The sequence below is a fragment of the Tamandua tetradactyla genome, chromosome 8 (genome assembly GCF_023851605.1).
Source record: "Tamandua tetradactyla isolate mTamTet1 chromosome 8, mTamTet1.pri, whole genome shotgun sequence".
NCBI classification, from domain to species: domain Eukaryota; kingdom Metazoa; phylum Chordata; class Mammalia; order Pilosa; family Myrmecophagidae; genus Tamandua; species Tamandua tetradactyla.
In genome coordinates, this window is record NC_135334.1 from 77482162 (window position 1) to 77499942 (window position 17781).

At 35.7% G+C, this 17781-nt stretch overlaps 1 protein-coding gene across 1 annotated transcript; it reads right to left on the reverse strand.

Annotated features, from left to right (window-relative positions):
- Window positions 1-7009: 7009 nt before the first annotated feature.
- Window positions 7010-7729, reverse strand: LOC143643546 (olfactory receptor 51V1-like). The gene has a single exon (XM_077112162.1). The coding sequence runs from the start codon at window positions 7727-7729 to the stop codon at window positions 7010-7012; it is 720 nt and encodes a 239-aa protein (XP_076968277.1).
- Window positions 7730-17781: the final 10052 nt, after the last annotated feature.

The following is a 17781-nucleotide window of genomic DNA, read 5'->3' on the forward strand; positions in this document are numbered from 1 at the left end:
TAATGCACAAAAATCAGTAGTATTTTTATATATTAGTAATGACATAGATCAGACAATTAAGAAAAAAATTCCATTTACAATAGTAACTAATAAAATCATGTATTTAGGAATATGCTTAAGCAAGGATGTAAAGGCCATGTACACAGAAAACTACAAAACTTTGCTAAAAGAAATCAAGTAGGTGGAAAGACATTCTGTGTTCATGGATTGGAAGGCAAAATTTTGTTAAGATGTGACTTGTACCCAAATTAATCAACAGATTCAACACAATACCAATCAAAATTCTAACAACCTACTTTGCAGACTTGGAAAAGCTGGTTCTCAAATTTATTTGAAAGGGAATAGGGCCTTGAATAGCCAAAAATATTCTCAGAATAGAAAGGAAATAGGAGTGCTTACACTTCCTGACTTTAAAGCTTATTATAAAGCCACAGTGGTCAAAATAGCATGATATTGGCACAAAGATGGACATATTGTCCAATGAATTTGAATTGAGAGTCAGAGATAGACCCTCAGATCTATGGTCAATTGGTTTTTTACAAGGCCCCAAATACACTGAACTATAATAGAATAGTCTCTTCAATAAATGGAGCTGGGAGAACCAGATATCCATATCCTATCTCACACAATATACAAAAATTAACTCAAAGTTGGTCAAAGACATAAATGTAAGAGCCAGTACCATAAAACTCCTAGAAGAAAACATAGGGAAACATCTTCAAGACCTAGTGATAAGAGGTATCTTACATTCAAAGCACAAGCAATGAAAGACCAAATATATATATAAATGGGGACACCTTAAGTTCGAACACTTCTGCCTTCAAAGGACGTTGTCAAAAAGTGAAGAGGCAGTCAACTCAGTGAGACAAAATATTTGAAAACCATGTATGTCATAAGGGATTAATATCTAGTAAATGTAATGAAATCCTACAATTCAACAACAGAAGGAAAAACAACCCAATGATAAATGGGCAAAAGATATGACTAGGCATGTTTCTAAACAGGAAATACAAAAGACTAAAAAGCACACGAAAAGATGTGCATCTTCATTAGCTATTTGGGAAAAGCAAATCAAAAAAACCAGAATGAGATATCATCTCACAGCTATAAGAATGGCCTTTATTAAACAAACAGGAAACTACAAATGTTAGAGAGGATGTGGAGAAATAGATACATTTTTTTCACTGTTAGTGAGAATGTAAAATGGTACAGCTACTGTGAAAGCAGTTTGCTGGTTCCTCAGCAAACTAAGTATTGAATTGCCCCATGACCCAGCAATTCTGCTACTTGGTGTATACCGAGAAGATCTGAAAGCAGCAACATAAACAGACGTTTGTATACCAGTGTTCATAGCAGGAGTATTCACAATTGTCAAAGATGAAAAGAGTCCAAATGCCCATCAACAGATGAGTGGATTAACAGAATATAGTATACATACGATGGAATATTATGCAGCAGTAAGAAGGAATGAGCTCCTGAAGCATGTGACAGCATGGTTGAAACATGAAAGCATATTGCTGAGTGAAATAAGCCAGACAGAAAGGGACAGATATTGTCTGATTTTAGTAACGTGAACTACCAAGAAAATACAGACACAGAATCTTAAAATGTAGACTATAGGGGACCTAGAAATAGGCAGAAGTTAGAGAAGGAAAAGCTGTTATTGAATATGTGCAGTATTGTTAATGAATTTGAACTTAGATGTTTGGCAATAGATAGAGACAATGGTAATCATTGAGAGTATAAGTAATAGTGTCATATTGGTGAATTTGTTTGAAAGGTATTGTTTAAAGTCATGGAAATCACTGATTAATATTATAAATATAAATAAGTTCTTGCATTAACTACTAGAAATGAATGATGCTAGTTCAAGGAGTTAATGATAGCGTGGTAAATGGGGGGAAATTACCTATTGCATGCTATGAACAAAATTTAACAGTAATACCTTAATACTCTTTCATCAACAGTAACATGCATACCACACCAACATTAGAGGTAAATAGTTGAGGGGGGAATAAGTATATGGGGTATTTGGGGTTTTGTATGTGTGTGTGTGTCTATATGTCATTTTTTTCTTTGGAGCAATGAACAAGGTATAAAACTGAGTGTGATGATGATTGCATTAGTAAGTAAAGATAACTGTGAGACATTGATTGTATACTTTGGACAGAATATATGGTATGTGAATACATCTTTTCAATAAAACCTGAATATTAAAAAATCAAATATTTAAAATGTAATGGTGAAGCTAAGCTTACTTATAATTATGCCTAAGAGTCACACCCAGACAATCTCTTTTGTTACTCAGATTTGTAACTCTCTCTGTAAGCCAAACTCTGCAAATAAACTCACTACATCCCCTACGTGGGACACGATTTCCAGGGGTATAAGTCTTCCTGGCCATGTGGAACAAGACCCCCAGTTATGAGCCTGGCTCTGGCATCAAGGGACTGAGAATGACTTCTTGACCAAAAGTGGGAAAAGAAATGAAACAAAGTTTCAGTGGCTGAGAGATTTCAAACAGAGTCAAGAGCTTATTATGGGGATTCCTCATATGCAAGTTTCAGCCAGATATCCCCAATAGCCACAGTATGCCAAGCCCCAAGCAATAGTATTCCTGAACACCCTAAAGAATTCCCTGGAATCTAAGACTCTGTACAAGTTTTATTTAAGTTTCTTTTTTCAGGACTCTAAGGCCTCTGGATTTTTCCTATGCCATATAGGCCCTAAAATCCAGAGGTAACAATTTCTCCAAGAACATCAGCCAGTTTCATTGCTCTATCCCATAGGACCAATACCCTTTTCCAGCATGAAATAATTAAAATGGTTATTTCTCAGCTATCCATGAAAATTGAGTAAAAGATCAAGGAAGTTTAATGAAGAAATTCAAATTTAACAAATATCATGACAATTGTACCATTATATGGATGTTTCTTTTTATTTTCCAGTGTGTTGGAATAGCCAGAAGGAAATACCTGAAATTGTTGCCCTGTAAGCCATTACACTTGATCTTTGATAACGACTGTATAACTGCATAGCTTTCATCCTCTGACCATGTGACTGTAAAAACCTTGTGACTGATACTCCCTTCATCCAGTGTATGAGTAGATGAGTAATAAAGACATGGATGAAAAAGAAATCTAAAAAACAAACAAAAAAATCACTACTGCACAAATGTGCCTAGTATCCATCCACTGCAGAATATCTGCCCAGAACCTCCAGCCTCAATATTACAGGGAAATCCCTGAGCAGCTGCTAAGCATACAGCTGAGTGATCCAGGGAAGGGCCACAGTGAATGGGACATTCCCTAGAAGCAGAACTGAAAAGGTTTGATTCATGTCCTTCTGGAAACTAAGGACAGCTCAGTTAGGGTATTAGAGGATCGAGAGCTGCTTAAGTGAAGACATTTTCAAATAAGCATATTTTCTAGCCATCATCATCATTCCTAGGCTATAAGAAGCCATGTAACATGTTAACCATTGTTGTAAAGTTAATAAATATTAGCTAGCAAGCCTCAAAGGTGTATAATAGTATGCATTTTCACATTACCCATCTACTACTCCTTACCATTGGAGGTTATATTTAGGTATTTGCTATTTTCATTAAAATGCATAAGGATCATTTCTCTAGTTTGGGAACTACATATCTATCAATTTTTCTCAACTGCAGAACTTATAATTATTTGGTCTCAATGTACTTTTAACCACCCCTCAAGCAATTCAGAGATCATTGGCTCCTAGTTTTTATGTAACTGTGTTTCAAAGATAGATTTTGGCACATATTTGCATATTTATTTGGATAAACAAATAAAAGAAAATACTAAATAAGGAATTTCATTCTTAAAGTGTGTAATGATTTAATATTTGAATAACATTGACATATTTATCTCCAAAAAGCCCTTGCTAATTAACATCCAAAATGAAATACACATCAGCAACACCGGATGGTGAAAATCATATTTTATTTTTCAAATTAGATATAAAATGTGAAATTTTATATGACCATTATCACTTAGCTTTGTAATTATTCAACTTTTAATGAGTTTGAACATTTTCAACGTGCACTTGTCATTTGAATTTCTTTTCTAAGTATAGCCGATTTAAATTGTTTCTTTTATTTATTGCTTATTCTGTTTCTTTCCATATTGATTTGTAAGAATGCTCTGCCTAAGCAAATTAATTCTTGTCATGTACTAAATTGCTAAGATTATTTTAATTTTTAATTTTATTATTATATGTGTGTATATGCAGTGTGTGTGTATATGTGTGTGTGTAGTTAAATTATCACTCCTCACTTTGTGAGCTCTAGGTTCCTGACCTTATTTGGAGAGCATATCTGATCCAAACCCTGTTTTTAAAGAACAGCTTTTCCTTAATTTTATCATTATATTTTTCAGTACTTGCTATTGATCTAATTAGAAATTATTTCAAAATATCTGTATTTGGATTAAGAAATTAGGTTAATTTCTGCTTTCTATTTTCCTATCTGGCTATCCACATTTTCCCAAGTGATATGAAATGCCACTAGATTTTCATTAAATTTATTCACTAATTAATTACTTCTCTATATCTAGCATTATTTCTGTACTCAGTATTCTGCCATATTGTTTTCTGTGAAATTTTTGTTCATATGCTATACTTCATAGAATATTATTGCTTCATAAAGTATTTTATTAATATTAGAGCTAGTCAAAACATTATTTGAATTTTTTAGAATTTTATGTTTCTCAGGCTTTTTTCTTCCATAAGAAATTATAAATATTTAAGATTAAAATGCTATTTTTTAATTCACGGTTAACTACAGATCTGCTTTATGAGGAAGACATAGTTAAATAGATTAGGAAATGTGTTTATATTTCTTCAAGTGTGTGTTTTCACACCATCCTTACCAAGTGTTGATGTGTTGTATGTATGTTTATATGCATTTATAGCTAAAATTTTAGTAAATAATTCATCAAATTTCTTGGATTTTACACATTTGTAGTAAGTTTAAAATAAATAAGACATCATCATCTTCCACCACACATGAACATTGTAGTTATTTTCTTATCTAATTTCCACTGAGTATTAATTAAAGGCCTTTATTAAATTGTTATGCTATAATGATAGTTGACATTTTTTAACTTCCTGTCAATTATGACAACTTTCTATGAAAAAGTCTATTTTTTAAGCAACACAACATTATTGCTGTAAACTCCATCACTCAGATTATGAGTTGGTATGGAAAAAATGTTTCCCAGATTCTGGTTGGTGATTCTACCCAGTTTACAGAGTAAAGAAGCATTATGTTATCAATTGTATATTTTTGGCCAGCTTCATTTACAATATAGCTTGTACAAATGACTTTCAGGTTTGCAGTTTCTTGGCTATTTTCTGGTTGTTCAAAGTTGTGTGCTCTCACCATTTTTATACGCATTTAAGTGCATTTTAATGGGAAGTTGAAAAAGGGCCAATGTGTTATGATCTGGCTGTTATATTACTTTTGAAGACTGAAAGTTATTTTTATTGACCACTCCACCACACAACTTATGATATTTTTCTAGTATTGAATTTCCAAAACCTAAGAAAAGACCCCCCCAAAAATTTTATACTGACTAACACTTGCCTGTGTAGAATTCTTTGCCAAGTCTTCATCTAGCTCTCTCTTACATAGATCGTGATTAAGATTGTAATTCAAAGACTTTTCAGTTACATATATTTGTATTTGCTACTGGTCAGCATGTTTCCTACGTATCCATATATCTTAATCCATATCACCTAGTTCAAACCAGCATTTCTACTTGATGAACAAATGATACAAAAATTGAGTCACAAGATTGATAATTCAGAATATCCAGGAGAAAAGGAGAGATGACTGTGAATTAGAATATTTGGGGAAATCCTTTACATAGATGAAATGCGTACAAGGTTTCTTCTCAGAAATTTATGGAAGAGTTCCAAGAAGTCCTCAATATTAGCTGCATCTTAAAGCATATATACATGTATTCTTCCTGTAATTCATAACGAGTATAATGAAGATGATATGCATGCACAGAAATAAAAAAGCATAACAATTGATTCTCCCTTTGAAGATCTTCATGAATTACAATTCCACAATATTTTCAGGATACAATAGGTTTTATTATTTGTTGTTTTCCCTGATTGCTAACTAGCTGACCTCACATTAGTTAAGTAATACATATTTTCCCCACCATTATGAAAGGTCCTTACAAAATTCTTGCTTAGTTGCTATTTACCATATCCATAAAGGATAATAGATGATCACATAAAACAAATAAATGGATATATATTCTGGATAGCAAAAGGATATCAATTTCTCTAAAAAGGAATTAAGTTAGTGAGGTTGGTCACCATCTCTCTCTCTCTTTCTCTCTGTCTCTCTCTCTAAATATATATATATGTAAAAATGCTTATATATATATTAATTTACATATTTATTACATTTATTTTTACATATATATGTAAAAAATGCTTATGTCTTCTGAGAAGCAAAATAGTTGTCTGTTGAGGGGTTAATGAGAAGAGAAGAGTGCTGATATTTTGGGGTAGCTCAGAAGTGGACAATTAACCACTTTAATAATATCATTTGTGGTTAGAGAATAATTGCATCTTCTATGTAGACCAAGGTAACATCACCAAGAGGTGATTATATTGTGCCTTCACTGATAGACACAGCTGTGTTTTCAGATGACTTCCTTGTAGATGTTTACGGTAAGACAAATGTTTTTGAATAATTATAAATACTATTTTTCTTAGGCAGAGATGATACAGGCATGTGATAAATGACTCTACTGTCAGAACCTTCAACCTTATACTTCTATTAACAAGCTTGGGTTTTGTTACCACTCGTAATATGTGTAAATATTTTAACTAATGGAATGGCATGTAAACTCTTAATATCCAATTGCCTTATTTTCAACTTCCTTACCTAAATGCATTCCTTTCCTTTTCCTGCCCACAGTTTCCTGCATCTAAACCACTTATCCCACTTACCATCCAAAAGATTTCGCTACCTTTTCATAGAGAACCACCTCTGAATCCTGGCATGGATCTGTTGTGTCTTCACACTATAGATGATGGGGTTCATCAGGGGTGGGAAGATGATGTAGATGTTGCCCATGAGGACATGGACCACAGGAGAGAGATGCTTCCCAAAGCGGTGCACCATGGTCAGACCGATGATTGGGATGTAGAAAACCAAGACTGCGCAGATGTGGGAAACACAGGTCTGCAACAACTTGAGCCGCTCCTCCTGGGATGCGATAGCCAAGACTGAGTATAGAATCAAGATATAGGAGATGAGGATGAGCACTGAATCCAAGAACAGGGTGCAGATCACCAGGGCTAAGGCATAGAAGCTGTTGAATCGGATGTCAGAGCAGGCAAGCCGGAGTAGGTCCTGGTGCAGGCAGAAAGAGTGGGACAGGACATGGGAATGGCAGTAATGGAAAAATTTGAGGCGGATTATGGGAACAATGATGAACAAAAAACTTCTTCCTAAAATTCCCAGCCCAATTCTGATGATTCTGGCATTGGTTAGTATAGATGTATACCTCAAAGGATTGCAGATGGCTGTAAACCGATCAAAAGCCATGGCAAGAAGGACTCCAGACTCTGTGAGGGACAGACCATGGATAAAGTAAGTCTGTGTAATGCAGGCATCCAGACTGACTTCCTGACTGAGCCCCCACAGGATCCCCAGCACTGTGTGTACTGTGGACAGCCCCATGCACAGGTCGGTGAGGGCCAGCATGGCCAGGAAGTAGAACATGGGCTCATGCAGGCTTGGCTCAGTCCGGATCACATGGAGGACCAGGCAGTTCCCTGACAGTACCATAGCATAGATACAGGAGAAAGGGATGGAGAGCCAGGGATATTGCTGTTCCAGGCCAGGGAAACCTGTCAGAAGAAAGATTGATGAATTAGTGTCAGGAGCACTAAAAGCCAGCCTGAAAAGTCTGAAGTGTTTTTACTATGATATAATTTTCCTCCAAACTGTCCCTTCACACAGTGTTGATTTGAGCTGAGGTAGATTATCATGTAACACAGAGTTCTTTAGTTCTTTGGGATTGCAGTGCCCCAATTCTTCCTATTCACATCCAGTATCCAAGTACATGTGCACACTGAGAAACTTGTGCTATTTATTACTGGCAAAGCACTGAGACGGCAGAAAGGAAAAACAGCTCTAAAAAGATCTTGCCTTTTCTCAAGCAACTGGATATTATGATAGAGTTTAATTCCAAAAATGCATATTAATCTTTCAGTGTCTTGGTGAAAAATAGCTATTCTTCATCTTCAGAGGATCTTTCATGCATCCTTTGATTCACTCTTTCTCTTCTATTCAGCATGTCCTGCTCAAATCTCAACTCAGTGGTAAAAATCCAAAGAATTTGCTTCTTTACTTCCAAGGGAGACTCTATCTTTTCTATTCCGTACATAGAGGGAGCTCTGGAGCTGTGTTTTATTTCAGCATTAAGGAGTCTAATGAGTACGAGTTGACTTCACGTCCCTAGGGACATACTGTTCATATTTTAAAAATAATTATGAAAATCATTGTTACTTGACTGTAATCTGGAATCATCCAGGGACATTGTATTTGTTTTATTTAACAAATAATTGTAAAGTCTATTTGATATGTCAAGCACTGCTCTAGGCATTTAAAAATATTAATTTAATCCCACACCAACACTAAACTTCAGAGACTATGTTTCACAGATGAGTACATTGAATATCAGAGGTTAAAGTCATGCAGTTAATAAATGGTGGGGATTTGAACCCAGGTAGTATGACTCAAGTGTTTGTGTTTTAACTGCTCTGCCTTAGATTTTGATCTTTACAGGGACTGTCTCACCTCACGTTATTCCTCTCACATAAAGCAGAAGTAAGTCTTTCCGTGATTTCTCCGGCACTGTTTAGAAATGATGTTTCATCTTCCCTGAGCCTCAAACACATTCCTCCAATCTACATTAGGCATAACAGTGGTGGATATGGGATGCGCTTAAAGGATCACTGTAGACTGAATATTGTAAGAAAGCGCAGTATTTACTTTCTACAGGGAATTATCACCAGCTTTAAACATACCTATTCCAGTTATCAGAAATGGAATCTTTCCAACAATGAAGGAGACAATGATAATTGTTTTTTCTGCTTACTTTTTGTCTAAACTAATATCAATCCCCAGAGATGTCCATATCCAAAGGTGCTGAAAATATCTCTGTAAGGAAAAAAATGCCTTTGCACACACACATACCTCAAATGTAGTTATAATATCCCACTGATCCCCCACTAATAAAAGCCATAAATAAATATTGATAATTAAATTTACTTATGGTACTACTCCCATTTACACTGAAGAGTTATAAAAGTTTTCAAAATATCTGAATTCATTTGCTCTCAAATTATAGTATTCATACTGGACAGTAATGTAATAACATGGATAAAGAATAGTAATAATCTGAAAATTTTATTAAATTATAAATTTGATACCCTACTAATTTTGGCATATATAAAAATGAAGTGCCACCCCAATATTTGATGACCTATTAATACACATTAGTAAATAGCATAAATTAATCCAAATATTAATTTATATTAAATATGAACAAATAATACTGACAGCAATTTATTTTACCCATTGGTAATATTCCTAATAACAAAGTAGATATATAATGGATAAATAATGTGGAGTCCCTTCACACAATGGAATATTACATGGCAATAGGAGTTAATCAGCTGCAACTATAAGGACGCATATATTTTAATTTTACAAAAATAATGTTTAACAAAAGAAGTCAGACAAAATAATTATATATAGTATAGTTACATTAAATAAGTGAAAAAAACACATACTTGTGTTAAAGTTCAAGATGGTATTTATCTTTGGAAGGGTAATCATATCTGGAAGTGGTCCCAGAGGGTCTCCTGGATGTTAGTAATATGAAGTTTCTTAATCTGGTTTCATTTCATGGGTATGTTCATTTTGAATATTAATTGAGTAGTACACTTATCTTCTGTGCATTTTTTCTTTAAATGTTAAATGTTAATTTTAAAAATTAATAAATATACTTGCCATGTATTTATAGAAGGACCTTGTAGAGTTAGCAAAACTTCTACTTTCTGACACCACAAAAACTGCAGTGCAGTAAATCTGTTCAATTCTAATGCTAACTACCCAGAGTTAGGCCAGAGGTTAATGGCAATACTCTACAAGATGTCTTTCAGATACTAGTCATAAATTAGGGAACCAAGTCACTCACAGTTCTGAGAAACTGACTAGAAATTTGGGGTTTCCACTATCTACTTGGGTTCAATAATTTATTAGAATGACAAGCAAAACTCACTGAACGCCCTACACTTAAAATGATAGTTTTATCATAATAAAAGGAAACAAATAAGGAGCAGCCAGAGATGGGACTCATAGGTGAGGTTGGGGATGATCTCAAATGCAAGCTTCATGGTGGAGTCAGAACTCATCACCCTCCTTGCACAGAGGTATATCTTTTCAATCATAGAAGCTCTCTTGGGCTTAAAATCTCCTGAGTTTATATAGTGTTCCCTCATGTCAGTTTCGCTGATAGAATCAATGCCCATGTGTTTGACTTCAATCTGCTGTTCCCCACCCCTCCCAGTGATGGGGAGATGTTACCAAACAAAGGTGGTAGACACTTTTGCCACATGTGCCCAAATGCCCAATTCCTGAGACACTGGAGTTTTAAAGAGAGAGAAAGTTTATTACTAGGCACGTAGCAAGAAAGCAGATGGCTGATTGGCCCAAAATATGTCTCCCTGAACTTCAGTGATTCTTTTTTTTTTTTTTAACATGGGCCGGCACCAGGAATCGAACCCATGTCCTCTGGCATGGCAGGCAAGCAGTCTTGCCTGCTGAGCCACCATGGCCTGCCCTAACTTCAGTAATTCTGATAGTTTTATTAGAGAAAAAAATGGGTAGGGTTTAGAATAATGAGCACAAGGCCCTAGATAATTAGAGGTGATCTGATTATTGAGCATTTACATATTGATTACATGCTTTGTCACAGAATGTATGTAAGAAAATGGCAGTCTTAATATGATGATGGACATGATTTTTAGTATTATAATGAGATATAGTGACTTGTAGGTTAAAGTCTAAGCTACTGCACATGTCAGGCAGGCCCACTTTAGTTAGATCCAGTCTCCGTTATCAAGAGAACTTTGGACTTTGGTAGGTTAGTTCTAGACTGACCCAAGACCCTTCATAAATAAATATTAGGGGCTATCTTTAGTGATTATAAGACTCTGAAGTTGAACTACTGGATGAAAGGGTACAGATGAAGGTTGGTCACAAGATAAAAGTTATGCAGTCGTTATCACAGATTAAGGCAGCTTGATTACAAGATTTCAGGTATTTCCCTCTGCTACTCCAGTATCCAAAAAGCAAAAAGGAAGATCTATATAATGATTCAGTGATCAAAATTATCCCTTAAATCTTAATTTCTTGGTTACAAAGGTGAGCTGAGATGTATTTCAAAATCCAATCCCCTAATCACATGGTTGATCTTTCTGGTGTGGCCAGTCCCCCAACTTTAAGACTGTAGGTGTGACTGACTATACCCCATCACCATTAGCGTAGGAACATTAATTTTAGACTGTGGGTGTGATCTTGAGCCCACCATGAATAACAAAAAAACACTTGGAATAGGGGAAATTCCAAACACTTAGAGGTTGCTTTCCAAGGGGGGAAGAAAAAAACAACAGCCAAGTTTTTCATTATACTACAACCTTGAATTCAGTCTATTATAATAAACTATCCTTCTGAAACAAATAAAGAAAATTTACTTTTAAGAAATTCTAAAATATTTTGATAATATACAGCAAAGGCAGGAAAATAAGATAAAAAGCTAAGTGGTGGAAGGGACTAGAAAGATAAAGGAAATTTAAAGCTATTTCTTATTTATAGAATATTTGGACAAGTAGGTAAATTTTCATTTCAAGGTCTGGCAGTTATAGAAAACAGAAGACAATATCCAGGACCATTCTAAGAAAGGGACCAATCTCAACACAAATTTTTTCTCCCCAAATACTATATCCAAACTGTGTTTGCATGAGGGTGAAGAAGAAAAGAACCGACTTCTCTCTCTTCCAGAGGATTACAAGGAGCATTTCCTGTATTGTCTGAAGACCTTAACAATCACTTGTGAAACTCCCTGTATTTTAAGAAGTATAAAAATTTCCATACATTAATTCATAAGAAAGTTGGGAATTGCAAAGCTAAAATTCATAAAACAAACAGGCAGAGATGCAATGAGTACCATAGGAAACTACAGTCAGCAGAAATAGAGCTGAAATATATTTGATTTATCATATACCAAACAATATTTACATATTAAAATGAAATAAATATTTTAAAATATATGTCTAGTTAATACAAGTTAAATATTACAAAATATGTGACAGGCACAATTCTACAACTTGTAGTTTATTCTTTTCCACAACCCTATCACTTAGAGCTGCTATTGCCTCATTTTGTATATAAGGAACATGTCACACATGAAGATTAATTTACAAATATTGCTCCTATAGTAACTGGGAAGAGCTGGTCTGAGCTTTAGTATCATGGTTCCAGGGTCAGAGCTCTTAACAGTGATGAAACATGAACAGGAAATAAACAAAAATATAAATAATAAACTCCTAGTTTTGTTTGAAGATCCATACAGTACCTGTATAAATAAAAATACATAAGTTAAAAATGAAAATAAAATGAATAATTTCAACATTTAGACATTGCTAAAGAAACACACGTAGGAAGCAGGAGGTGGATCTAAAGAAATCTACAGTTAATATAGTAAAACAAAAGGGAAAAAAGTAATCTTAGATGCATTGAATACAAGTGATGTTCTAACACAACTAACTAAAGTTCATTAAGAAGAGGATACATTTGGTTTTCATCAATGTTTTTCATGATGGGTCCAAGTTTGTTTTACTTCGTATTTATTCTTACTGGGATTTGCAGATTTCCTGAATGTGTGACTTGAAGTTTGCCCTTTAATTTTAGAAATTATTTGGACATTTTCTTTTCAAATAGAGCTTCAGATCACTCTTATTCTGATCCTCTTTAAGAAATTCGATTACATGCATTTTAAGCTTTTCACTTTCCCCTTCAAATTTCTCATGCTCTTGTATGGATTTCTCACTCTTCAATTTGGATATTTTCTATTGTCTTATATACAATTTTGTCATCCTATCTTTTGCTGTGTCTATCTGTTACTTAGCACATCCTTTGTGGTCTTTATTTTAGATATTGCATATTTCAGTTCTATAGTTTTCATTTTAATGTGTTCATATATTCAAATTCTAGAACAAATTTCTCCATCTTTTCCTCCTAATTTATCATTCTGGGTTGATTTAGATAAACAGAACCATTACATATGTGTCTGCTGGTGCCTTCCTATGCCAAAAAAAAAAAAAAAATCCTTAGATCATATATGCCTGGCCTTGAACCTATAGAACAGGTTCTGCCAAAGTTCAATGGGCACTTACAGCCAAAAAAATGAAACAGCCCACTCTATATAGAAAAATAGTAACGGTTTATTGGGTAATTTACATATCAGGAAGCTGGTCCTAGGCAACTGCAGGATGTTCATAATAATTTTGCACCATCCAGCAGCTTACAGGGCATTATACAGGATGAGAACAAGGAAGACACAGAGCCAAGCCAAGATTTGCAAGGCCATAAACATGTCTTTGAAGTTTCGATATATTACAGGAGTGCTTCTAGTAAAGATAGCTATTATGCTTAGGAATTTTCACTAAGTTCTACTAACAGAGCTGGGGATTTTATCCAGGAATTTATGGCTTCTTTTGTTTATGGCCTCACATTCAACACCTAAAAACACCCGCTCTTACATTCTACATGCCCTGAGTGATAATTGACGAGCACATCTGGAGGCAGAATCCATAACCACAATGAAAAACACATATACTAATACCTATACCTACTAACGTCAAGAAGAAAATTGGTAAAGTAGGTTCCCCAAACCACTTTGTTAGGATAAAAGGCAATATTATCCAAGGCATTCCATCTCTGGTGGAAGTTGGCAACTGTACACACACCAAGCAGTCAGTCCATTTAGGGATTGTAGCTACGTAGGTTGCCCATTTCAGGAATCCGTTTCCTTCTGCTGTAAATGTTAGAAACATTAACCTAGGGACAAAATACAAGCTGTTTAATAGGAACTAACATGAGGCATTCATGACTATTCATTAACAAGAAACTTACAAGCCACAAGTCCATATCGTAACAAGATAGTTCCCAACATGGGTTTCTCCCAAGGAAGTGTAGGAAAGCTTAGCCCCAAAGAAATCTATGGCATTCAGTAGGATATTCTATAAAGGAGTCTGTATATTAAGCCATAGTAGGAGTGTGACTTCTGTCTCAGTTTTTAAGGAGGAAGCTGTCTGTAAACTAGAGCAACAAGGACCTTCTACGTGTATAATAGGAGTAAGGGTTATTGCTAATCCTTTTCCTGCCCCTGAGGAATAGAAATACCTATCCAGTTTGGGTGGTGTTTTCCAGGATAAGTCCCATCAAATTTTGTGTGTGCCTTTGGGTATGGCATGTGGCAATATCAGCACAAGTTTCTGCTAAAATTGGAGGAAAACCTTGTTCTGATGTCACTTTTATTGTTATTGCTGATAGACTGGAATCAGGGTCCTGAAATGTTTGCATGCTGAGGTTTGTCCAGATGTAGGCGCACTATTTATTAGCCTAATTGCTTCCTGTAAACAAAGTGCCCACCCATGCAATAAGTGGTTTGGAGATAACGGTTATAGCTGTGGATTTTAAAACACCATCCTTCCTTTCTACCAGGCCTGAAGCATGGGAATTGTATGGTAGATGAAAATGTCAATTTCTCTTTCTTGCACTCAGTTCTGGAATTGGTGACCTGCAAAATAGGTGCCTTGATCACTGTAAATGTAGTGTGTGTATCCATATGCTTCAGTTTGCTAATACTGCCAGAATACAATATAAATAACTGGATTGGCTTTTTTTTTTTTTTTTTTTTTGCATAGGCAGGCACCGGGAATTGAACCGGGGTCTCTGGCATGGCAGGCAAGAAGTCTGCCTGCTGGGCCACTATGGCCCACCCTGGATTGGCTTTTATATAGGGGATTTATTAAGTTGCAAGTTCACAGTTCTAAAGACATAAAATTGTCCAGCTAAGCCTCCAGATGCCTTTACTCTGAAGAAAGGCCACGTCTGTAATGTGGGAAAGCACATGATTGGCTTCTGCTGGTCCTTGTTTCTGGTTCCACTGCTTTCAGCTTCTGAGTGCAGTTGCCTTCTCTCTAAGTGTCTGTATATCCAGATCAGTTAGCTGTTCTGGGGCAAAACTTTTTCATCTCCTAGCTTATCGTATCCCAAGACCAGGGATTTTGTTTTTCCAGCCTTCTGAGTTTAAATGGCTCTCTCAGCATCTTCTGCACCTCCAGATATCTGTGTATTGCTTTCTTCAGTCTGTTCTCTGTGTTGGCTCTCTACGTGCTTTTCTAAAAATGTCTTCCTTTTAAGGACTCCAGTAAACTAATTAAGACCCACCTTGGATGGGCAGAGCCAAAGTTCTGTGGAAATAATCTAATCAAAGTTCGATCCCACAATTGGGTGGATCATATCACCATGAATACAACCTTATCAAAAGATCTCACCCAATAATAGATCTTCCCCCACACGATGGATTGAGATTATGGGAATGTGGTTTTTCTGGGGGTACATAACAGTTTCAAGCCAGCACACCATATATACAGGAAAGTTTCTCAAGTCTTCATTTTATTGAAGTTTTTTTCACTCATAAACACCCCAAATCATGAAGACGACCTATAGCAGTATCTAAACTGCTATCATATGAGAAGGTACGTGGTTAGTGTGTACTTTTGTCCATCTAACAGAGGGAGATATCCTGTATAGTCTTAGTTTGCCAGCCTTGCTTGGTCTGCATTACTCACAATATCTGCCTCATATTTTGGGGTAGGGGTGTGCCTCTGTCAAGTGCATGGTGGACTGGACTTGCTGGCTGTAAACACACCCTATAAATATAAGCTGTATATTTCAAAGGGACATGTAAACTTTTACATAATTCACTTGGAGTCTTAGGACCTTTATGTCCCAATTTATGGTGTAACTGATTGGCTTGGTCATGTTTTCATCAGCCCATCTAATTTTGACTATGGTATTTATTAGAGAATTTACAGACTGAGAAACTGGAACTGGGTGACTACAGGGTGTTCATAGGAGCTCTCTTCACTGGCCAGCAGGTTACAGGGCACAGGGCCAATGCAGAAATCACAATATTGTAAACATGTCTTTCTGAAGTTACTGATATGTAGCAGGAGTGGTTCTAGTTCAAATATATATTGTGATAAGGAATTTGCATATGGGCTTTAAGATTCATTTTCAGGAAGTGAGTTTTACCTTATCCAAGAATTTATGGCTTCTCTAGTTTATGGCCCCATAATATGTCACAGAAATAAAGAGATTTCATATAAGAATTTCAACTTGAATGTGGGAGGAGCTGAAGGAATGGCAGTCTGAAAAGCTAGAAATAGAGCACTAGAGAAGCAGAATTAAACACTGGAATATGTGAATAATCGAGAATTCAAAAAACTTCTGAGAAGCTAATATGTATGGCCACCATGACCCAAAATAACATGTCAGAAAAATATGAAAATTTGCTACATCTGGACTTAGTACTACAAATTTTGAGTTTATGGACAGATCTGATAACATGGAACTCTCAGAGAAATCTGTGAATTTTCCACACCTGACTTCCGTGACTTCCTGTCCAAATCTGCTTCAAATTACTCTAAATAGAAAAACCTTAACATGGAACCAAATAGTTCAGGGAAATTTGAGAAATGTGGTTTCTGATTTATTTTCCCCCCTCTGCATTGCTAAGGGGTCATTAGAACTACAGAGTAGTAACGCAGAGTTGAAAATCGATAATTTCAGTATAGAAATGTAAAATGGGAACTTTCTATTGAATAATTTTAACAGACACCCTTTACCAAATGTTCTGGTTTGTTAGCTGCCAGAATGCAATATACCAGAAACAGAATGGCTTTTAAAAAGGGGAATTTAATAAATTGCTAGTTTACAGTTCAAAGGCCAAGAAAATATCCCAATTACAGCAAGTCTATAGAAATATCCAATCAAAGACATCCAGGGAAAGATACGTTGGTTCAAGAAGGCCAATGAAGTTCAGGATTTCTCTCTTAGCTGAGAAGGCACATGGCGGACACAGTCAGGGCTTCTCTCTCATCTGGAAGGGCACGTGGTGAACATGGCGTCATCTGCTAGCTTTCTCTCCTGGCCTCCTGTTTCACAAAGCTCCCCGGGAGGCATTTTCCTTCTTCATCTCCAAAGGCCACTGGCTCGTGGACTTTCTGCTTTGTGGTGCTGCAGCATTCTCTGCTCTCTCTGAATCTCCTTCTCCAAAATGTTTCCTCTCTTATAGGACTCCAGAAACTTATCAAGACCCACCCAAGTGGGTGGAGACATGTCATCACCTAATCCAGTTTAACAACCACTCTTGATTAATCACATCTCCAGGGAGATGATCTGACTACAGTTTCAAACATACAGTATTGAATAGGGATTATTCTGCCTTTATGAAATGGGATTTAGATTAAAACATGGCTTTTCTAGGGGACATACATTTTTTCAAACCAGTAGACCAAATGATCAAAGTTAATGTTATACAAGGAATTAGTCATGTTTATATCAAGTGCTCCTTGATAAGAAGGACATTT